This window comes from Anser cygnoides, chromosome 1 (assembly GCF_040182565.1).
Source record: "Anser cygnoides isolate HZ-2024a breed goose chromosome 1, Taihu_goose_T2T_genome, whole genome shotgun sequence".
NCBI classification, from domain to species: domain Eukaryota; kingdom Metazoa; phylum Chordata; class Aves; order Anseriformes; family Anatidae; genus Anser; species Anser cygnoides.
This window is the reverse complement of record NC_089873.1, coordinates 114,733,760-114,752,460: the sequence shown is the minus strand read 5'-3', so window position 1 is coordinate 114,752,460 and position 18,701 is coordinate 114,733,760. Positions and strand designations below refer to the sequence as shown.

The 18,701-nt window shown below is 39.6% G+C and overlaps 1 protein-coding gene across 1 annotated transcript in view; it reads right to left on the bottom strand.

Annotated features, from left to right (window-relative positions):
* Positions 1-116: 116 nt before the first annotated feature.
* Positions 117-18,701, bottom strand: part of MORC3 (MORC family CW-type zinc finger 3) — a 29,260-nt gene continuing 10,675 nt past the window's right edge. Inside the window, exons 6-17 of the mRNA XM_066978611.1 lie at positions 18,128-18,275; positions 16,928-17,059; positions 15,667-15,786; positions 15,160-15,257; positions 10,611-10,715; positions 10,378-10,500; positions 10,191-10,265; positions 9,304-9,346; positions 7,645-7,832; positions 6,258-7,083; positions 5,684-5,847; positions 117-2,520 (exon numbers count right to left, since the gene is read on the bottom strand). Of these exons, the coding sequence (XP_066834712.1) occupies positions 2,367-2,520; positions 5,684-5,847; positions 6,258-7,083; positions 7,645-7,832; positions 9,304-9,346; positions 10,191-10,265; positions 10,378-10,500; positions 10,611-10,715; positions 15,160-15,257; positions 15,667-15,786; positions 16,928-17,059; positions 18,128-18,275 (2,176 nt within the window). The 3' untranslated portion in view covers positions 117-2,366. The remainder of the gene's footprint in view (positions 2,521-5,683; positions 5,848-6,257; positions 7,084-7,644; positions 7,833-9,303; positions 9,347-10,190; positions 10,266-10,377; positions 10,501-10,610; positions 10,716-15,159; positions 15,258-15,666; positions 15,787-16,927; positions 17,060-18,127; positions 18,276-18,701) is intronic.

The window sequence follows — 18,701 nt, the reverse complement described above, 5'->3', positions numbered from 1 at the left end:
CTGACGAGCTTTCTGCTTGAAATAAGGCAGCTATGCCAGCCGTGCTGCAGAGCAGTTATTTATAAACAAGAACATCCTCTTGGGGCACAGGTTTTGATCTAGCAAACTCAAATTTATTTTCTTTTTTTTTTTATTTGATTTTTTAATTTTTTACAAAAAATACATTTTAACAGGTAAATAAAAACCATTTCCATTAGTCCACTGTTCAAAGTGTAAATGTACATTGTAAATTTTCAATTTTTAATATAGACATATGCTATATTTTGAGAGTCACCTACAATAAACTCAACTACGGGATCCGATGAAATGTAATAAATAAAGAAATGGAAAACTACACACCAATAAATGGAAAATATAAACTTTTTAAAAGTCATACAAAGTTATATTACAGCCACCTCTTCAAAAATCAAACATTCAATTTAGCCATTATAAAGTACAACAGAATCACGTTATCCTTATTGGCATACAAGAACAGATAGCATCTCCAAATTGAAATGCTATCCCTTACAAGAAATTGAGCTACAACTTACTTGGATCATGTTCCTTTTTAATCAGGACAGTTAGCAGTGCAAAAGCCAAAATCATTGGCTTGACAAAAAGTACAATTCCTAGGTATGAAAACACTGGATGCAGTTTCATGATTTTTATTTTAAAGCAAGAACCATTTTTCTTGATCACTTTTTGGATGATGAATAATACCAGACGTAGAAGGTAGATGTGCTGTCTTTGCCACCTCTTCTCGTTCATGACGACTTGAAAAGAAAAGCATGCAACAGGCTGAGGAGAATACTGTCACCACTGTAATAATGTTTTGTCTCAGCACCATTTCTTCCAGGAAGTTTCTGCGTGAGCATTAAAGCATAGAACTAGTGGCTTAATAGTTGCTGTGAAACATTTAAGGAGGTTAGAAAAAAAAAAGTGTGACTCTAAAGGATGTCTAAACTTGAAGACAGCATAAAAAATTGTATTTGAACACTTTCAGCTTTAGCTTACTGTGTAGTTTAACACCACAGATAAGACATGCCTCCTTTTCGAAGTTATTTCTATTTCAACCAGATAATCAAGGATTTAGTAGTCTGACCCATTTATACACAGCATGGCACACTGATAGGAAAGTAAGTTCTGGAAATGAGTCTCAGCACCCTCACATGCCAGCCTGAAAGACTCTAGGGCAGAATACATGTTTAATGCTACAGCAGTTCCCCCCCACCCCCCAAGATAACATATACAAGCATTTGTATACATCACAGAACCTGTATGTCAATCCTTTTCAGCACTGGGCTGCCCTGAAAAAACACCTTCCAAGTCTCAAGAGGTGATGTTACAGCTGAGATCCTCCAGGAGTCCAACCCTAGCTTTTGATACGTTCTCTCCAGTGGGCCACCAGAACGTTTCCCATTCTGTCAGATACCTCTGACTTGGAAAGAAGTGGGCAAGAGCTGCAAGTTGAAAACCAACCACTCGAACCTGTGTACTGGTACGTACTGGACTTGGGAACCAGCACTGTTGCATTCAGATGGGACCTATAGATGTTCAGATAGGAACTACAGATGGTAGAACTGAACATCCCTCCCACTGCACTCAAACAGAGAAACAAACCCTAGGAAACAACAATCAAGTAGCAAGGGCAGGACACACATAGGTATGTGGTCTCCAAGACTGAAAAGGCTGAAATATCCCATGGCTTTGTTTATGCTGGAAGATTATGTACACAATGTTCGTAAGTGGCACCAAAAAAATCCAAAAGGGAGCCAAAGATCACCCACTTTAAGGATGAGACCCTTAAGGAATTTTTTCCTCTTTTGGTAGTAAAAAAGATTTTTGCCCATATTGGCAATATTTGTGATCTATTAGTCACATTTCTAGAACATTAATGCAACATACAACATTTTTGATAGTAATGAAAATACTGTAGCTTACAATAACATCACCGAGGTTTGTTCTTAGAAGGAAATCAAGGAAGGCTCTTTTTGCATTTTTAATATATTCTACTACTTCGATTTCAGAAGAGGAAAAAATTGCAAGTATCAACGCTTATATAAGACCAAAAGTCAACCAAAACTTCTGTAGAAAAGTATTAAGATTCCTAATCATAAAAATATTTGCAAATTTAATTACAAATACATTTTAAAAGCAAAATCCTTAATTAAGTACATTGGGGTTGGTCAATATTGACAGTGTTCCTTTACGAGGAAGTTAAGATAACCCCCACTGTATCCGTGGGAACATCTAAACGCATAGAGTATATACACTTATCAATCAAACTATGTCAAATATATAAAGTGAAGAAGCAGTATTTACACTTTTGAGCCTATACAAAGGTTATAATGGAAGAACAAATACGAGACTGCTAAAATCTTAAGATATTAAGTACTACTGATTTCATGCATTTGTTCTACAACTTGTCCTAAAATTTCATCTACCACATCAATATCGTAATTTACTTGCTGCAAGTCTAGATCAGGCATGATCGTAGCCAAAAGTTGTCCAACATTCACTCGAAGGGAGCGTAGTTTCAGGCTGTGAAGAAATAATTTGATATGTTTAGATATAGATAAGTTTCATGTTAAAATACACACAACTTTAATTAATAAAGCTGGACTAAGGTTCAATAATGCAAAGGCTCTGTGCATGACTTCCGTAAACCAAAAGGAAACTGAAACTGCAACAAGATAATTTCAAGATCTACTGATTTTTCAAAGCTGATTCTTGAGTTTTTAATTTTGAAGGTGTACATTTCCTTAGCTTCAAAGGAATACTAAGAATTCTGCCCTTCTGAAAAGAAGTTTAATACTTCCATTTAAGTTAGCAAATAAGCACTTGCACAATCCTCTACCCCAAAATACCTCTTTATTTCTCAAAACAGTATTAAAAAAAACACAATTTTTATACATCTAGAATCACAAACTACTACCACCAATGGGAACAAAAGAAGAGAAAAAGACAAGAAAAAAAAGGCAAGAAAGAGTAGCTTGTCCAAAGGCTTGAAATTATAAAGAGGAATTAAGGTAGGAGTTACAGTACAAGGAAAATACTGTTCCTCCTCTTTTTGCTTTCTTTCATGGTTCAACTGCTCTATCGTCCTCCTGCCCAAATTGCTTCCATATCGTTCATTCCTTCTCTTGAGCATTTCCTTCTACCATCATTTCCTTTATTATCTCCAGTAGCCAGTCTCCACAGTGCCATCAAATCCCAATAGTACTTGTAACTTCCACCACAAGCAATGCATGTATTCGCTAATTCTTCCAGTCAGATGCAGTAAGCAGAAAATGAAATGCTGGCAGGTGAAGGGGAAATTGAACCCCAGAAAAACTTGGACTGAAAGGGGTCTCTAGAGGTCATCCAGTCCCTTCCCTCCACTCCCTTCAACACGTATTGAAAGAAGGGCTAACTCAAATCAAGTTGCTTTGGACCTTCTTGTGTTTGGAAAATCTCCACAGATGGAGATTCCACAGATTCCCTGGATCCCTTTTCCAGAGTTTGACTGCCCTCACTGTGGATATAAGAAAAAAAAGTTTAAACAGAATCTTTTCTTGCAGCTTGTTTCTTTTGCCTCTCATCCCATCACTGTGCTCGCCAGAAGCCAGACTTCCATCTTTTCTACACCCACATCCAGCTGCAGAAGAAAGCACTGAGATACCAGATCTCAAGGCAGCTTTTTCTTCCTAAGGCTATTTCCCTCAGCATCCCCCCGTGCATCAGACGCTCCAAGCCCCTAATCACCTTGGTGGCCCTCCAGGGGCCGGTGTCTTTCATACACCAGGGAGCCGCAAACACTCCCTGTCTGGTCTCACAGTGCCCAGCAGAGAGCAAGAATCACTTCCCTCAAGCTGCTGGCTGAACTCTTGCCAACAGAGCCCAGCAGGCACCGGGCCCTCCCACCACAAGAGCGCACTGTTGACTCACATTCAAACTTCTAATCCCCACCACCGGCCCAGGAGGAGCCTCCAGCTTGTTCAACTGCATGGGTTGTTCCCCGTGCATCTGAAAAACGTCACTGCTGCTCTGTTGAATTTCTGTGAGGCATCTTGCAGCCCATTTCTCCAACTTGTTGAGGTCCCTCAACAACATCCCTACCTTCCAGCGTATCAGTGGTCCCCCTCCGATCTGGTGTCACTGAGAATCTACCAAATTCATTTTGCTGTCATCTAGGACATTAACGAAGGCATTAACAACAATTGGCCTTGATATTGATCCCCAAACTTATCAGACTGGCTAATTTTACAACCCACCTCCTAGCCTACCTATCCAAATCATAACTCACAAATTTTGGTTATAAAATTATGGCAGCCTACATGGAAAGCTTTCCTAAATTGAAGGCCCATTTTCCCCTTATCTATAGAGCCAGTCATCTCATTGTAAGAGGTAATCAGACTGGAGAGGCACTGTTTGCCCTCAGTCAATCCACGCTGGCTGTTTCTAATCACCTTGATTATTGTGAGGCTGCATGTGGCATCCAGGCAGATTTGCACCACGGTCTTCCTGGGGACTGAGGTTACACTGACCAGTCTGTAGTTCAGATCCTCTTACTTGCCTGTCCTGAATACGGGTATGACAACTGCCTTTTTCCAGGCATCGGGAAGCTTAATTGACTGCCACAAACTTCTGGAGATGTCATCACAAGGCCAACTCCATCAGTTGATCAGCTCCCACTGATGCCTGTCACCTGGTTCCACAGACTTGGTTGCGTATGTTGAATTTGCTGAAGTGGTCCCATAATTTAGTCACCTTTTATTCCAGGCAATGCTTCAATTAACAATTAGGCTCATGGACCTTGGGGGCCAGAGGACAGACCTCACCAGTGAAAACGAAGGTAAAGGAGGTACTGAGTACCTCAGTAATGTGTCTCAGGTACCTCACATCTTTTGTCCACAAGGCCTCTGCCCCACAGAACAGCAGGCCCATAGTTTTCTGTTTTCCTGTTGCTGCTGCTGTGCTTACGGAAGCCCTTCTTGCTTGTCCTTCACAGACCTTACTAGTTTTAACTCCAGCTGAGCTCTGGCTTTCAATTCCATCTGACATGCTCAGGCAGTGTGTCTATATTCCTGCTGGACTAATCATCCTTCCTTCCACCTTGTACATGTGCTTCTTTTGTGTGTTTATTTCTACTAACGGAGAGCAGCAAAATCTCAACTTGAAAGCATAAACTCTTGTTTAATGCGAAGATATACCCTGGACATGACCTAGTTCCACAGGACTGCTCTGCAGCAAGTTGCTATATGGGAGAACAAATCAGTTCCAAAACTGAAAACAAACTCTTTCCAGCAGGGTACAGCTGATTCAAGAAAGAAAAATAGCATGCAAAAGCGAAGTTCATCTATACAGCACATGCTAAAAATCACCCTCTTTCTTGCCTTCTTTCTCCCTCCCCTTCTTCTGTAAATTGTGTCTAGAAATTATCTTACAACATTTTCAATATTTAAAGAAGTGTCAGTAGGGAATTATATTGTGCAATGGTCAATGCTGCTCAAACAAATACCTAGATCATTAAAAAAAAATACCTGATGAAGACATGAAGCATGAATGTTACTGAGCTGGGAGTCACAAAAGGCAGTAGAAAAGAATTCCAAGCACCAAGTTTTATTATATGATTATCAGACATGACCTTCAATCAAGGTCTTTCAGATACAATCAGCCAGCCAAAATCTTGTTTGGTATAGTCTAAAAAGAACAAAATTGATACCTTTCTCCATCAGAAAAATTTACAGTCTCTTCTACATTACTGGTTGTAGAATCATTTGCTCGTGCTACCGCTTGCGGAATTGAAGCTTTTAACTGTGCGATTTCTCCTTTGAGTTCTTCACATTGACAGGCAATTTTATTTTTTTCCACTTGTAGCATTTCAATCTGGCAAGTAAATCAAAATAAACAACTTTATACATCACATCAATTTGTGGTGGTTAAAATAAATATAACCAAAACAAACTATTTGTTGACTGCTTTTAATTAACTTTTCAGGGAAATGTCATGATATGGCAAATTAGACAAACTGCTTTTGAGCAGCCAGCTGAACACACTGCACTCTAAACCTACTTTGTCAGACTCTCAGGTTTGCTTTTTTCTATCAACGGAAGCAAAAAAACCATAAGATTCTAGCCTAAGTTAGCCCCTTTTAGGTGGCTTGATTAGTTAATAGACTGGATTTAACTAAACAACATGTTAGGTACTAGAACTGCTATGAAACATCCCTTCAGGAAGACAGAAATTTATGTCTTTAATTGTCATTTTGAAGCATATCACCGTTTTAACAAACATACCTCATTTTTGTAACTGTCTCTCTCAATGCTGCATTTGTCCAGTTGCCTGAAAACATCATCCAGCTGCACAGCAATTTCGTCGACCTCACTCTTACTTTCACCGTCAGCACACTTGCTGCATTCAGTCTTTAAGTTCTGCAGAGTACTGCATTGTTCTTTTAGTTTTGCTATTTCTTCTAAGGCCTGTTCATACAGCACGCTTACTTCTGCCAAACTTCTTTCATGAATGTTTTCTTCTGCAAATGAAGAAATTGTCTCAGTTGACTGATGGCACATTTCTTTTTTCACATACTTATTATTCATTTCTAGTATCCTCTGTTCCAGTGTTTCTACTTGCTTGGTTAATACCTCACATTTGTTTTGGTACATTTCTTTTTCTTTGTTTACTAATTGCAGCTGATTTCTCAGTTCATTTCCAAGATCTGCAGATGTCTCAGAAAGATTATTCGCATTGTGCTGCTTAATTTCCACTTCTGCACTGGGAATTGGAATTTCAGTCTCATCTTCCATCTCTTCCTTTTTAACCACTAAATTTGTGACATCCGTCTGTGTTGCAGAGGTCAACTGTTCGCTTTTTGAATCTGAAGCAGTCGCGCTGCAAGGTTCTCCGACATCACTGTTTTCTATCTGCTTCTCCTCCTGGTCCACATTAATACATTCAGTTTTTACCACTGGAACATCAGAATCTGCTGAAGGCTTTGGAGTGCTGCTCTCCTCTAAAATAATGACATCATCGTCATCATCATGGTTGCTGAATGTTCTTTCACTTAATCGAGGTGTTTTTAAAGACACAGGTGTGACACAGCCAGGTGTCTTCCGTTTCAGACTGAGGAAGAAAATATTAAATCAATTATTGTATTGTTCAAATACTGCAAAAGTCATTTGTTTTAAACTATGTTTAGTGTTTCGATAAGCACAATTCAAAACTGCTACTCAGAGAAAGAGATGTCTCCCTGCAGCACATCTTAAGTCAGTAGTCACAATAAATACCTTTCCTGTAAAAACAATGGCTGATATTCACACTAGGTTATTACTTTCATACATTATTTTGAGACAGACTCAACATTTAGGGATAGAGAAGACCTGTAACAGAGGTTAAGTAAAACATACTGTAGAGTGAGCTTAACGCAATACAGCCTTTTCCTAAAGAGAGACAAATCACTAAGCAATTTTCCTTGCCAGTACAGTGTTTTTTTGCTGCTTTCCTTTTTCTTCTTCACAAGGTTTCTAGGTATCTTTAATTAACACGGTTCTTCCTATAGTACCAGAAGTGACATACAAACTTTGGCAGCTATGACCCGAAGATGGGTCTGTACCCAACACCATCACTTTCATTAAAAAAATTATTAGGGATAAATAGGAATCTTTTTTGTATAGGTTCACTAACCTGTTGTCAGAATCAGAATGAGGTGAAGATACTGATCTGTTTGAAACTAGCAGAGGTCTTTTGACAGAAGCATTTGATGTTTCTGGTAAAAGTGCTCTTGGAACAGCTTCCTTTCCACTCACAGCTGAGAACGTTTTAAAGTCTTTACTTGAGGAAACAGGTGTTTTTAAAAACATTTCATTATTGATCTATAAGATAATGTTAGTTAAGAATAGAAAGAGATATTAGTAGATTCTTCAGAATAGGTTTAAGTAGTTCTATTAACTATCTGAAAACACTTAGAATTATGACAGACATTTCTTCTGTGTACTGCAAGGATACAGAAGCAATATATATATTGCAATATGTATCTCCATATAGCAATCTCCTTGACCCTGGCTCAGTAGTTTGCAATAAGAAAGGTGGACTAGACTCCTCAGTTTTCTTTTTAAAAAAAAAATTTTTTTTTTAAAACCTCAGTTTTCTCAGCTTAATAATCACATACGCAAAGAACAAACAAACAAAAAAACCCACAACTAAACTCTACTGATCTGTATCAACTACTGTTTCCTTTGTGTCTCTCCAATGCTGGTTTTAATTTTACTTTTTAGTGCATGTCTTAAACATAGAAATATTAGAAAGCAGCAAGGTTTTTTTTTTTTTTATATCTTAACTACAAATTTCTGCTGGATTTCTCAGAGGACTCCAGCTGCACAGTCCTCCCCGTGCACAGCTGCTTTCTGACAATAAATCTTTCTGATCTTACAAGTCTTTCTATAGAAGAACAGAAATAGAAATAGCTATTTTAAAGTACGATGTAGAATCCTGGGGAAGAGATTTTTCCAAGCAGCTTTGTAGCTGGGTCTGAAGTCTGACCATCATACACAAAATATGGGATAGATGTTTCTGTTAAGTTGCTCATAATTAATTCAGTTTGTCCAAAATGAACAAACCATTTTACTTTTAGAAATTACTTTTCTACTTGGATAAAATTAACTGCAGGAAAATGAATACAATGAAGTAGATGGATTAAAATAACACATGCAAAATCTCTTCTCCAGAAATTGAGTGATCTGAGGTTAACAGTTAGAGAACAACCTAAATCTCACTTTATAATTCAGAATCAAATTTCCTATCTGCACACTCCCATTACTAAATCATTTTGATTTGCATCTGCATTCCATTTGAATATGAGTTCCTCCTTGCAACACAAGCTTTCAAAAATACAGCTACTACAAATTCTACACTTACCCCAGCCCCCCCAACATTTTTTTCAATAAAACCTTTGTTTTTATCTCATCACATTTCCCTCTACAACAAATCCATTTTCAACAATCAGATATCATGTCATAAAAATAGCTATCCATGACTGACATCTTTTCTAGTACTATTTCGTGAGGCAGCTTTGACCCCTTCAAACCCTTTGTTCAGTACTGCATAGAACTCAATGCTGTATTTGCTATCATTGGACAGCAAAGATGGGGGATTTTTGGTTTACTAAGAGTGAATATAGCCTATACAACCAACAAAACAAAACAGGCTGTTGATCCAATCATCTGACCACGAGTTAAGGCAACCTAAATCAAAGCCTGGCCTACTGGATCAAACTGCAGAGTATTGTTGCCAGCAAGGATAACTCCATTACCAGCGTCAGTTTCCTATTGACTTCAGGAGAGTTACCTGGTGGCAGTAGTCCAGCCGTTTCTTCAGTTTTTCCCTGTCTCTGCACAGGAGCAAGGAAAAAATAAAAAGCTTAGATTCAAAGTGTTAATTCATTGTGAAACCAAATCAACTTACATCTAAGACTAAACACAATACACCTTATTTGGCTAGGTACATTTCTAACAAACACATTCTACTTTACTGAATGAAAATTTTCTGCATGAACTTAGAAACTATTGTAGTTTAAATTTAGCTTAACTTCAAACAAGTTCTCCCTCAGATCAAGATTTTAAAAAAATGTTTAAAACAATTACAAAAAGCCTTCTAGAATGCAAACCAGAAATTCATTAAAATGCTCAAGTCTTTTTTTTTTTTTTTTTCCATATACCTTAGCTAAGAATCCTCTCATTCTTAAATAAATGCATTGAGGTAGTCAGCTGCTTCAACGTGGGCCTTGAAAACAGTTTACCTAGACAAGGGCTCCTAACAGATAAAAGGGACTGTTTCTCTCTAACATCCCAAACTATCCTCATACTGCTTACTACTATGGAACGCCACCCCTCTGAGAACTGTAGTGAACACCAGCTTCTTGCACTATTCACCTCACTAGTTATTAAATGAGAGGGACCTCTTCTGCTATGACTTTTCTATTTTTTACTTAAGATGGAAAGCAAGCATTAGTCAAAGAGAGAAATTTGAAGGTCCTGTCAACATGCTAACACTGGAGAAAAGAGAAATGCTATTCAGCTAGTCATTACTATGATCAGGTCTTGATTGTAGGGCGCTATCTTCTGATGGATATATTCCCAGAAGGGTTGCAATCATATCATAGGTGAAAGAAAACAGTGTTTAGCTTTCACATTATTTTTCTAGCGTGGACACACAAGAAATTCTCTAGTACTCACTTTTTCTTATAAGTTTTCTCATATGTGGGATGTATTAAGTCATCATCTTCTGGTTCTTCTGGCACATTACAATCCCTGAGTTAAGAGAAAAAAGGCCAACAAAAAGAGCTTAACATACATACTTACATTAGGTGATATAATAAAAGGTAAAAGCAATAGTTTGGTATTTATCTAAATCAAATTTTACCGGAATTGTGGATCAGGGTTCAGTGAGCAGTACCACTTTTCTGGCAAGTGCTCTATTCCATCTGGAAGCTTCCGCCACTTCAGACATGCATCACATTGTACCCATGTCTGATCAGGCTGCTTTCTGTAATGAAAAAAAAACAGAACTTTCACAATAAAAGGTTATTTTCATGATTGAGCATAATGTAGTAATAATAGTATATAAAGTTGTTTTAAATAAAAAGTGATACTCACTGGATCTCCTCAACTGGCAAAGCTAATGGATATTCTTCATTTTTCTTTGCTTTCATTTCATTCCAGTAATCATTAAGCTTTTCTCCTAGAGCCGCTATTGTGAGTCTAAAACCAAAAGTTTTTTAAAAAACACCTTAAATAATAAAATTTTAGAACAGAAATAACATTTTTAAAACTACGCTGAAATAATAAGCATATAAGCACATGAATATTTCCATTTGCGCAACAGTGAGCTTTTTGCTTTTAGCAAACCCTAGAAGTTCAGAATTGTGTGAAGCCATGTTTGTCAGCTAGGAAATCACAAGAAATTTTACTTGGGACACAAAGACAGTTTTAAACTGAAACAGAGAGTCCTTGATTCAGAAGCACTGTGCATGTACAGTGCAAACCCTGAAGCCAAATCATCAGCTAAGCTTCAATCCTAGAAGAATCATGGTACAAAGCTGCCTCTGTCAACCCGGTACTGAGGCGGGTATCTGGCTGTGTGTCTCTATAGGTTCATGACCACTCTAAACTGACCTACAGCAATACTACACTGAGACTGTAAACATATATTCACATTAGTGTAGTATATACTCTATATGCTGCTAAAAGAAGCAGGCCAGTTTTCCCCTATATTCATTTTTAGCTGGATTAGTTTCCTGATCAGGACTTACCATGCAGTGGCACAACTGTTAGAGCTGGCACACAGCAAGGAGTGGCGTAGAAGAGGAACAAGTCCCACAGGTGAGGTAAGGGTAAGACCGCCTATTATCAGCATGCTGATTTATGTCAGAGTTAAGTGACTGGAAAACCAGAGCCTGTGAGCCAGTCCCTCCCCTCCCATCTTATTCCAATACCTACACAACCTCATGCTTTGAACTAACACAAATGTCTAGGCAGTGACCTAGTCTGGCCTAGAAAGTTTCCATCTGGATAACCTCCAAACCCAAGTCATGAATTCTGGTGCCAGAAAAAGGAAGTAGCACAAGGGCAGAAATGAGCAGCAATGCTAAGACTGAATCGTGTCTCTTTTGGTGAGGGGAGAGAGACAAGTCAGCTTACATTGATCGTGGAATTACAGCATCAGTTTTTCATTTCTGTTCTGGGCTGCTTCTGAAAACCTGTACCAGCAATCTTTGTAGAAAGACCTTTACACAAAGATCTTTAAGTACCTCTATATCCATACTACAAGTACAAAAAAAAAAGCCAACAAAAAACAAGTAAAACGTTCAATGCTCACTGTGCCAGCCTGTGGGAATGTAGTGTAAAATTTGGTTAACACAAATGACTATCCTGTGGCATATCCTCTGCCAAAGGAACTGTTAGTGCAACCACAAAGGAAATGGTTCAGGGAACAGTTGTACTTAAAAATGAGCACAAGAGCTATGTTATTGTTAGAATGATTCCCTAGTCTGCTTTAACATGTGTTCTCATTAATAGCTCTTTTAGTATAATAGTGGCAGACACAGGGACTGCTTAAAGCTGGCAGTATCACTGCAAAGAAGAGTGCAAACCGTGCTGTGAGTACTACTTAAAAATATAGGCAGATTAACTGTAGTGGCTGCAACAGTCATCTTCCCAACTATCAGGCTTGCTCCTTCTCCACTAAAAGCTGCTGTTTCAACAGCAGGAATGACCAGGAGCTATAGCAGGGGAAGTCTGAACTACAATTAACAGCTTAGTTTGTGACAGCACTCTGATGAGGTTTCTGGGTTACCTTTCTAAGCAGAGCTGCATATAAATCAGCAAATCGGGAAAAGCTCCATGGACAGTTAAGCTGTCCTTGTCAGAGGAACACCAACAACTGGCTGAAGGGCAAAACATACAGCTTGAAAAAGCTAATGACTTCTCCTACCAAAAAGTCCACCCCCACCTATGTTTGCAAGCCAATACCCCCAAATTAAGTCCACATTAAAACCAAGCGTTAGGATAGGTAGAAGGGAAATCTGCTCCTTTAAGCATGTCTGGTCTGGTCAAAGGAGCCATAAACAAGTACAGAGACAGACCTGACTGACACATGATAAGGGAGGCAGTGATAAGAACAAACCTGGTCAGTCACACTAATTGTTAAAGACCTGTGGAGTGTGAGAATGTTTATTTTTTCAGTTGGGAGGATGAGGAAAAGGAAGAAGATAAACACAGAGAACCATAAAACCCGACCAACTAGTATTAACAGAAACAACCAGAAACAAACCTGGACAATCACACTAATTGACAGGCTTATCAAGAAACCGATAAGGATGCAAACCTGAAGGCCCAGGTAGTTGGAGGGAGGTCAGTGGAACTATGCCAACTGATGAGGCAACGTGCAGGGGAAGAGGGAGCAAAAATGGGGGAGTTAAACAGAAAGAGGTATAAAAAGAGTGCAGATTGCGCATAAAACAGGGACTATCAGCATGCTTGGCTGACAGATCCCTGCGCCTGATGCTTAAAGTATTTCCTATCCCCTTATTAAATCTTAACTATCTCTTTGTTGCATTCTGTCTGCATCGTGTATGTGCCCTACAAGGACTAAATGCCAGATGCTGGTGAGATCTACACATGCAAGTGGAAATTGGTGCCAGCTGCTGGAATAAGACTTGGGGTGTGGGCACCTCAGCCTGCAGTGTTGGCTGCTGGAGTAAGCGAGGGTCCTCAGTAGTTGGAGGGGCCACAGTTCCTTGGGTCACAGGAGGGTCCTACAGACTTCGGGAACAAAATGCCAGCACAGGGGGCACCACTGTGAATGGATCTGGTGCCAGCTACTGAAGTCAGACTGGGTGTGTGGTCACCCCTGGCCTGCAGAGTTAGTTACTGGAGTGAGTGTTGGGGTCTTCAATGTCCAGTTACTGGGGCGGGAACAGCATCTGTCAAAAAAAGCAGCTAGTGTGGAACCAGTGAGAGTGTGGGGCTCCGTGCCAGATGCTGGAGCAGGACTGCAGGTCACAGCCCAAGCGCCTGGTGCCAGCTGTTGGGGGTGTGTGGAGGGAGGTAAATGTCTGTACCTTCCTCAGACTTGGTGTGCATGGGGATATGCATGTGTATTCACCAGCAAACTTCAAGCTGGATTTGGCAGTGAGTAGGAAGCCCGAGATCCAGGCCAGGGTATCAAGTGAGCAAGGGTCTATGCTGGTACATTCAGGGGCACTTGTGAACATGGTGTGTCTGTGGGACAAGCATGCAAATGCTGCCTGTTTGCCAGTGAGCGCTGCGCTAGACCAGCTAGCAAGCAGTAGGCATGTAGGGTGGATAAGGCGGCCTGGGATTTGGTCAGAGGGGCTGTGAAAATGCTCAAGGGATCTGTGAATTTGTGTCTGCTTGTGAATATAAAGTGTCATGGGCGTGCCCTCACTAGGGACCTTCAATCTCTACAAGTTGAGGAGACAGGAGGGTACTTGGCTGTCTATGTACATGTTTTTCGTGAGTCCTGTATGCAGGTGCTATTGAAGGCAGCATCTTGCCTGTAGAAGTGTGTGTAACCAGCCACGTCAGCGTTTTGTCTGTCTGTATCTCTGGGATACGTGCTCAGCTTCCCTACCAGTTCAGCCCGCCAATGGGAGAGTGGCAGCTTGTGCAGAGAGCCTAGGTCCCCAGGCTGGGCAGGAGGGAGGCCTGGGACAGGGCTGCTGGAGGAGGTGGTTGCTCCTCATATCCCCTAATACAAAGCAGCACAGAAAACAGAAAATAGCTTTGTCATCACGAAAGGAAAGAAATTAGAGTAGAAAAACTCACAAGGTTTGCATCTAGAACATTTTCCCTGGACAGCTTTTCTGCTTCAATAACTCGCCCCCTCCATCCCCCTTCCTTCCCTCCATACCTTCCATAATGCCAGAACAACCAAGTCACAGCAAAGCAGTGTAAACACGCTAGGAAATTCGCCTGGATTAAAAACATTTCTGATTTTTATTTTTTCTTTCAAATCAAACTAGATTTCCAATCAGGTTCACAGAGCAACTGTAAGAAATACCACACTAGATGCTGACTGATGGGATGGGTGCAGATGTGAGAAGTGGCAACCCTGAGCCAGAAATAACAACAGGAATGAAGCTACATTCCAGATCACAGCTGCCTTTGGGGTATCTTCTATTTTAAATGCTCTCTCTGTCAGGTAGACAAGGACCTCAGGACATTCAAATCCACGCTTAGGAAAGAAATTGAAAAGAACAGCTGAAAAATGTCCAGAGAACTGTCTAAGAAATCGTCATAAAGAGTTAATAATATGGGATTCATACCTCACAGTTTTAGTCATCTACTACACAAGTAGCCTGAAGCTAGTGATTCTGGGCTCATCCTACAACCAGCAAAGGGCAGAGTTGCATCCAACCACTTTTGAAGGCACACTTTAAAGGCACGCACTTTAAAATGGCATGTATCATACATACCCTTGATTTCACTGACTGCACAATGAATGCAGCATGACCAGCATAGATGTAAACACCCTACCCCTACCGTTTGGAACAGTCATGCAGTTTAATGGTGGAACATAATCATTTATTCTTATTAAGAAGGTTAAGAAACCTTTTATGGTCAAGCACCTCACACTGAATGACAGTATTCAATAAAAAGTTTATATAAAATACATAGTTACCTGTATTCATTTGTGTAATCAAAATCTTGTTTGTTATGAGTTGGTTTTAGGAAGTTGCACTCAATAATTCCAACTACACCAACACCCATGTTATTTGCCTGAAAGAGATTAAGATCTATCAGGAGAAAAAAAAACATACCAAATTCCATGCTAAAACCATAAGACTTTGTCAAAGGTAATCAAAACTTATATACACAACAAGTAAAAAACTTTCTGCTTATCACCTGTCTCCAAGAAACCACCACCCTCCACCCCCCCCCCCCCCCCCCCCAACCCTCTTGACAAAACACCTCCCCTGGCTAAAAACAACTGCATACAATTTAATGCAATTTTTAATGGCCGTGCAAAGTAAAAAATTAAAATTTTTATTATTTAATTAAAAAATTATATTAAAATTTAAAAAGTTACATCAATATACTAGTTTCTATCTGTACTCTTAAAAAAATCAGCATTTGAGTGAGAATTATTTCTAATGATGTTAAAATATTTTTCAGCTTAAATTCCTACCTTTAGCTGACAGCCAACTCTTTCATAAGCTTTGATGAGTCTGTTTTTATGGTACATCATTATTCCATAATGATCTTTGTTTCTGCAGTTAAATCCAAAAGTAATTCTTACAGTTTTAGCCTTTTACCAGATATTAAGGAAAAGTCTGGTTAATGTCATGTAACACAAAACTGTATTTACTTTGAGTGCTTATTCTAAACTGGGTCCTGGAACTTCTTTTTATTTTTAAATATATTGAGACAATTAAAAACAAAACAAAACAAAAAGCTGCAACATTCCCAGCAGAATTGAGACAGCTTACGTACAAAGTATGTATTATATCATTATATCATATAGTGGCTTGGGTTGGAAGGGAACTTAAAGATCATCTAACTCCACCCCCCCTGCCATGGGCATGGACACCACCCACTGAATCAGGTTGCCCAGGGCCTCATCCAACCCGGCCTTGAACACCTCCAGGGATGGGGCATCCACAGCTTCTCTGGGCAACCTGTGCCAGCGCCTCACCACCCTCACAGTAAAGAATTTCCTCCTAACGTCTAGTCTAAGTGTCCTCTTTCGGTTTAAGACCACTCCCCCTTGTTCTATCATTATCTACCCAAGTAAAGTGTCCTTCTCCATCTTTTTTATAAGACCCCTTTAAGTATTGAAAGGCAGTAATGATATGTCCCCAGAGCCTTCTCCAGGCTGAACATCCCCCAGCTCTCTCAGTCTGTCTTCACAGGAGAGGTGCTCCAGCCCTCTGAGCATCTTTGTAGCCCTCCTCTAGACTCACTCTAACAGGTCAAGATCCTTCTTGTGCTGGGGGCCCCGGACCTGGAGGCAGCACTCCAAGTGGGGCCTCACAAGGGCAGAGTAGAGGGGGAAAATCACCCCTCTTGACCTGCTGGCCACCCCTCTGTTGATGCAGCCCAGGACGCAGTTGCCCTTCTGGGCTGCAAGCACACACTGCTGGCTCATGCTGAGCCTTTCATCCACCAGAACCCCCAAGTCCTTCTCTGCAGGGCTGCTCCCAATGAGTTCTTCTCCCAGACTGTACTCATGCCTGGGAGTGCCCTGACCCAGGTGCAGCACCTTGCACTTGGACTTGTTGAACCTCATTAGGTTCATGCGGGCCCACTTCTACAGCCTGTCCAGGTCCCTTTGGGTGGCATCCCTTCCATCCCTTCCTTCTTTGGTATCAACCACACCACTCAGCTTGGTGTCATCTGCAAACTTGCTGAGGGTGCACTCAATCCCACTGTGAATTACCAAAGGATACATTCAAAAATTTTGGCCTATATATATCACGTTCAATGAAAGCAAGGCTTTTGGAAACCAGCTGTGTTTTTACTTTTTGTCCTCGCAGAATGATCTGCATTCTTGGCTTCAGATACAAAATACTGCAGTAAGCCTGCAAAACACACAGTAATTCCTGTTACTCAAAAAGACAACAAGAAGACTTTCTCTATCCCCCCCAAAAAACCCACACCAATCAAAAGCCATCAAGATATGAATACTTTACAATACACATTATGTTGGAAAGACAATCCCAGGTTTTAATTAAAATGTTATGATCTCATTTGTGTCAAGTCCCCCCACATGCACACACTTGAATCCACAAAACCCAGGAAATGCAAGGGTGCATAAAATACAAATCACATGAATAGCAATTGAAGGAGAACTTTTATGAACATGACAAGTTAATCAGGTGTCTGAAGATGCACTTTTATCATTAAGAGCTCTCAATCATGCTCAAATGCACAAGCCCATATTCTTATTCCCTACTGAGATCTTTAAGATTCTATTACAAGCTTAAAAAGAAAAAAAGCAATTGTTAACTTTGTTCCAAATGACTGCCTTATCAAACTACACAGCTGTCTCATAGGTGTGTCAATCCATGAATTTTAGTCTGCCTTTCATTCACCATATTTACACCTTCAGTATTTGAAGTGGATTAATGACTTCAATGAGCCTTGGAATAATTGAATGTTGCATTTCAACTGGAACAATACTACTGAATATTATTCAGAAGAAGTACCCAGAACACCTAGAAATTCCAGGTGCACTTTCTTACAAAAAAAAAATCACCTTCAAAGACTATCGGAACAATAGCGTAAACAGTGGCTGTAATAATTAGCCTGCAGACATGGTCTTCTAATGGAACTGCTTCCCAGTTCCTTGATGTCTTTTGAAACCCAGAATGGACGCTTCACCAGCTGAAAACTAGCAAAAATTTATTTGAGGCTTCATAAAAAACAGTAATCTTCTTCTGAAAAAACGGCAAGTGTTTACACAAGTCCACAAACACATTTCATGTTTTTCAAATAGTGTCAATATGTTGCCTTAACATTTATATTCTGACATTTGTCTTTCTTATTGTTTCCAATCACCAACTCTGAAGCATGGTATATAATGTTAAAACAAAAGCACACATCTTTCAGTTTCCACAAAAGAAATAAATGAAAAAAGGCATACATACTCGTAGTGAGTAGTCGCTTTCTGGAACAATCTGGTCTAGCCTCTCTTGTTTTTTATATCCTCTTTTCCCTGTTTCATCTAAGTCTTCTGGAATCCTGATATCATATTTATCCTTGTCGAAGTCAAACTCCGTTTTTTCATTTTTATCTCTAAGAAATAAGATAAAAATATACTAATTATGAAAAGGAAAAAAAAAAGATATTGAGGTGAACCCAGAGGATATCACAAAGATGAAAGAAACAGAATTCCTTTAGTGTTTTTCTTCACAGACTTGCTAAAATTCACAAATTCACCAGCTCCTTTTTGAAACCCCAGGAATATGAGAGAAGTGACAACAAATGAAACTTTCTTAAGTTCTAATTGTATTCTAAATAGGTTACACTTCATTAATAAAAACAGACAGTATAAACTGTAAATAATGGATGAGCCAAAATGCATGCATTCCTTCTAAATGAAAGATTTTTTAACACTGAAAATTGCGTTCCTAAGGTTTTTATTGCTGCAGAAGTGACACGCTACAACTTTCTAACTCAATAATACTTCATTGAGATTTCTTATTGCAGTGCTCAATAGAT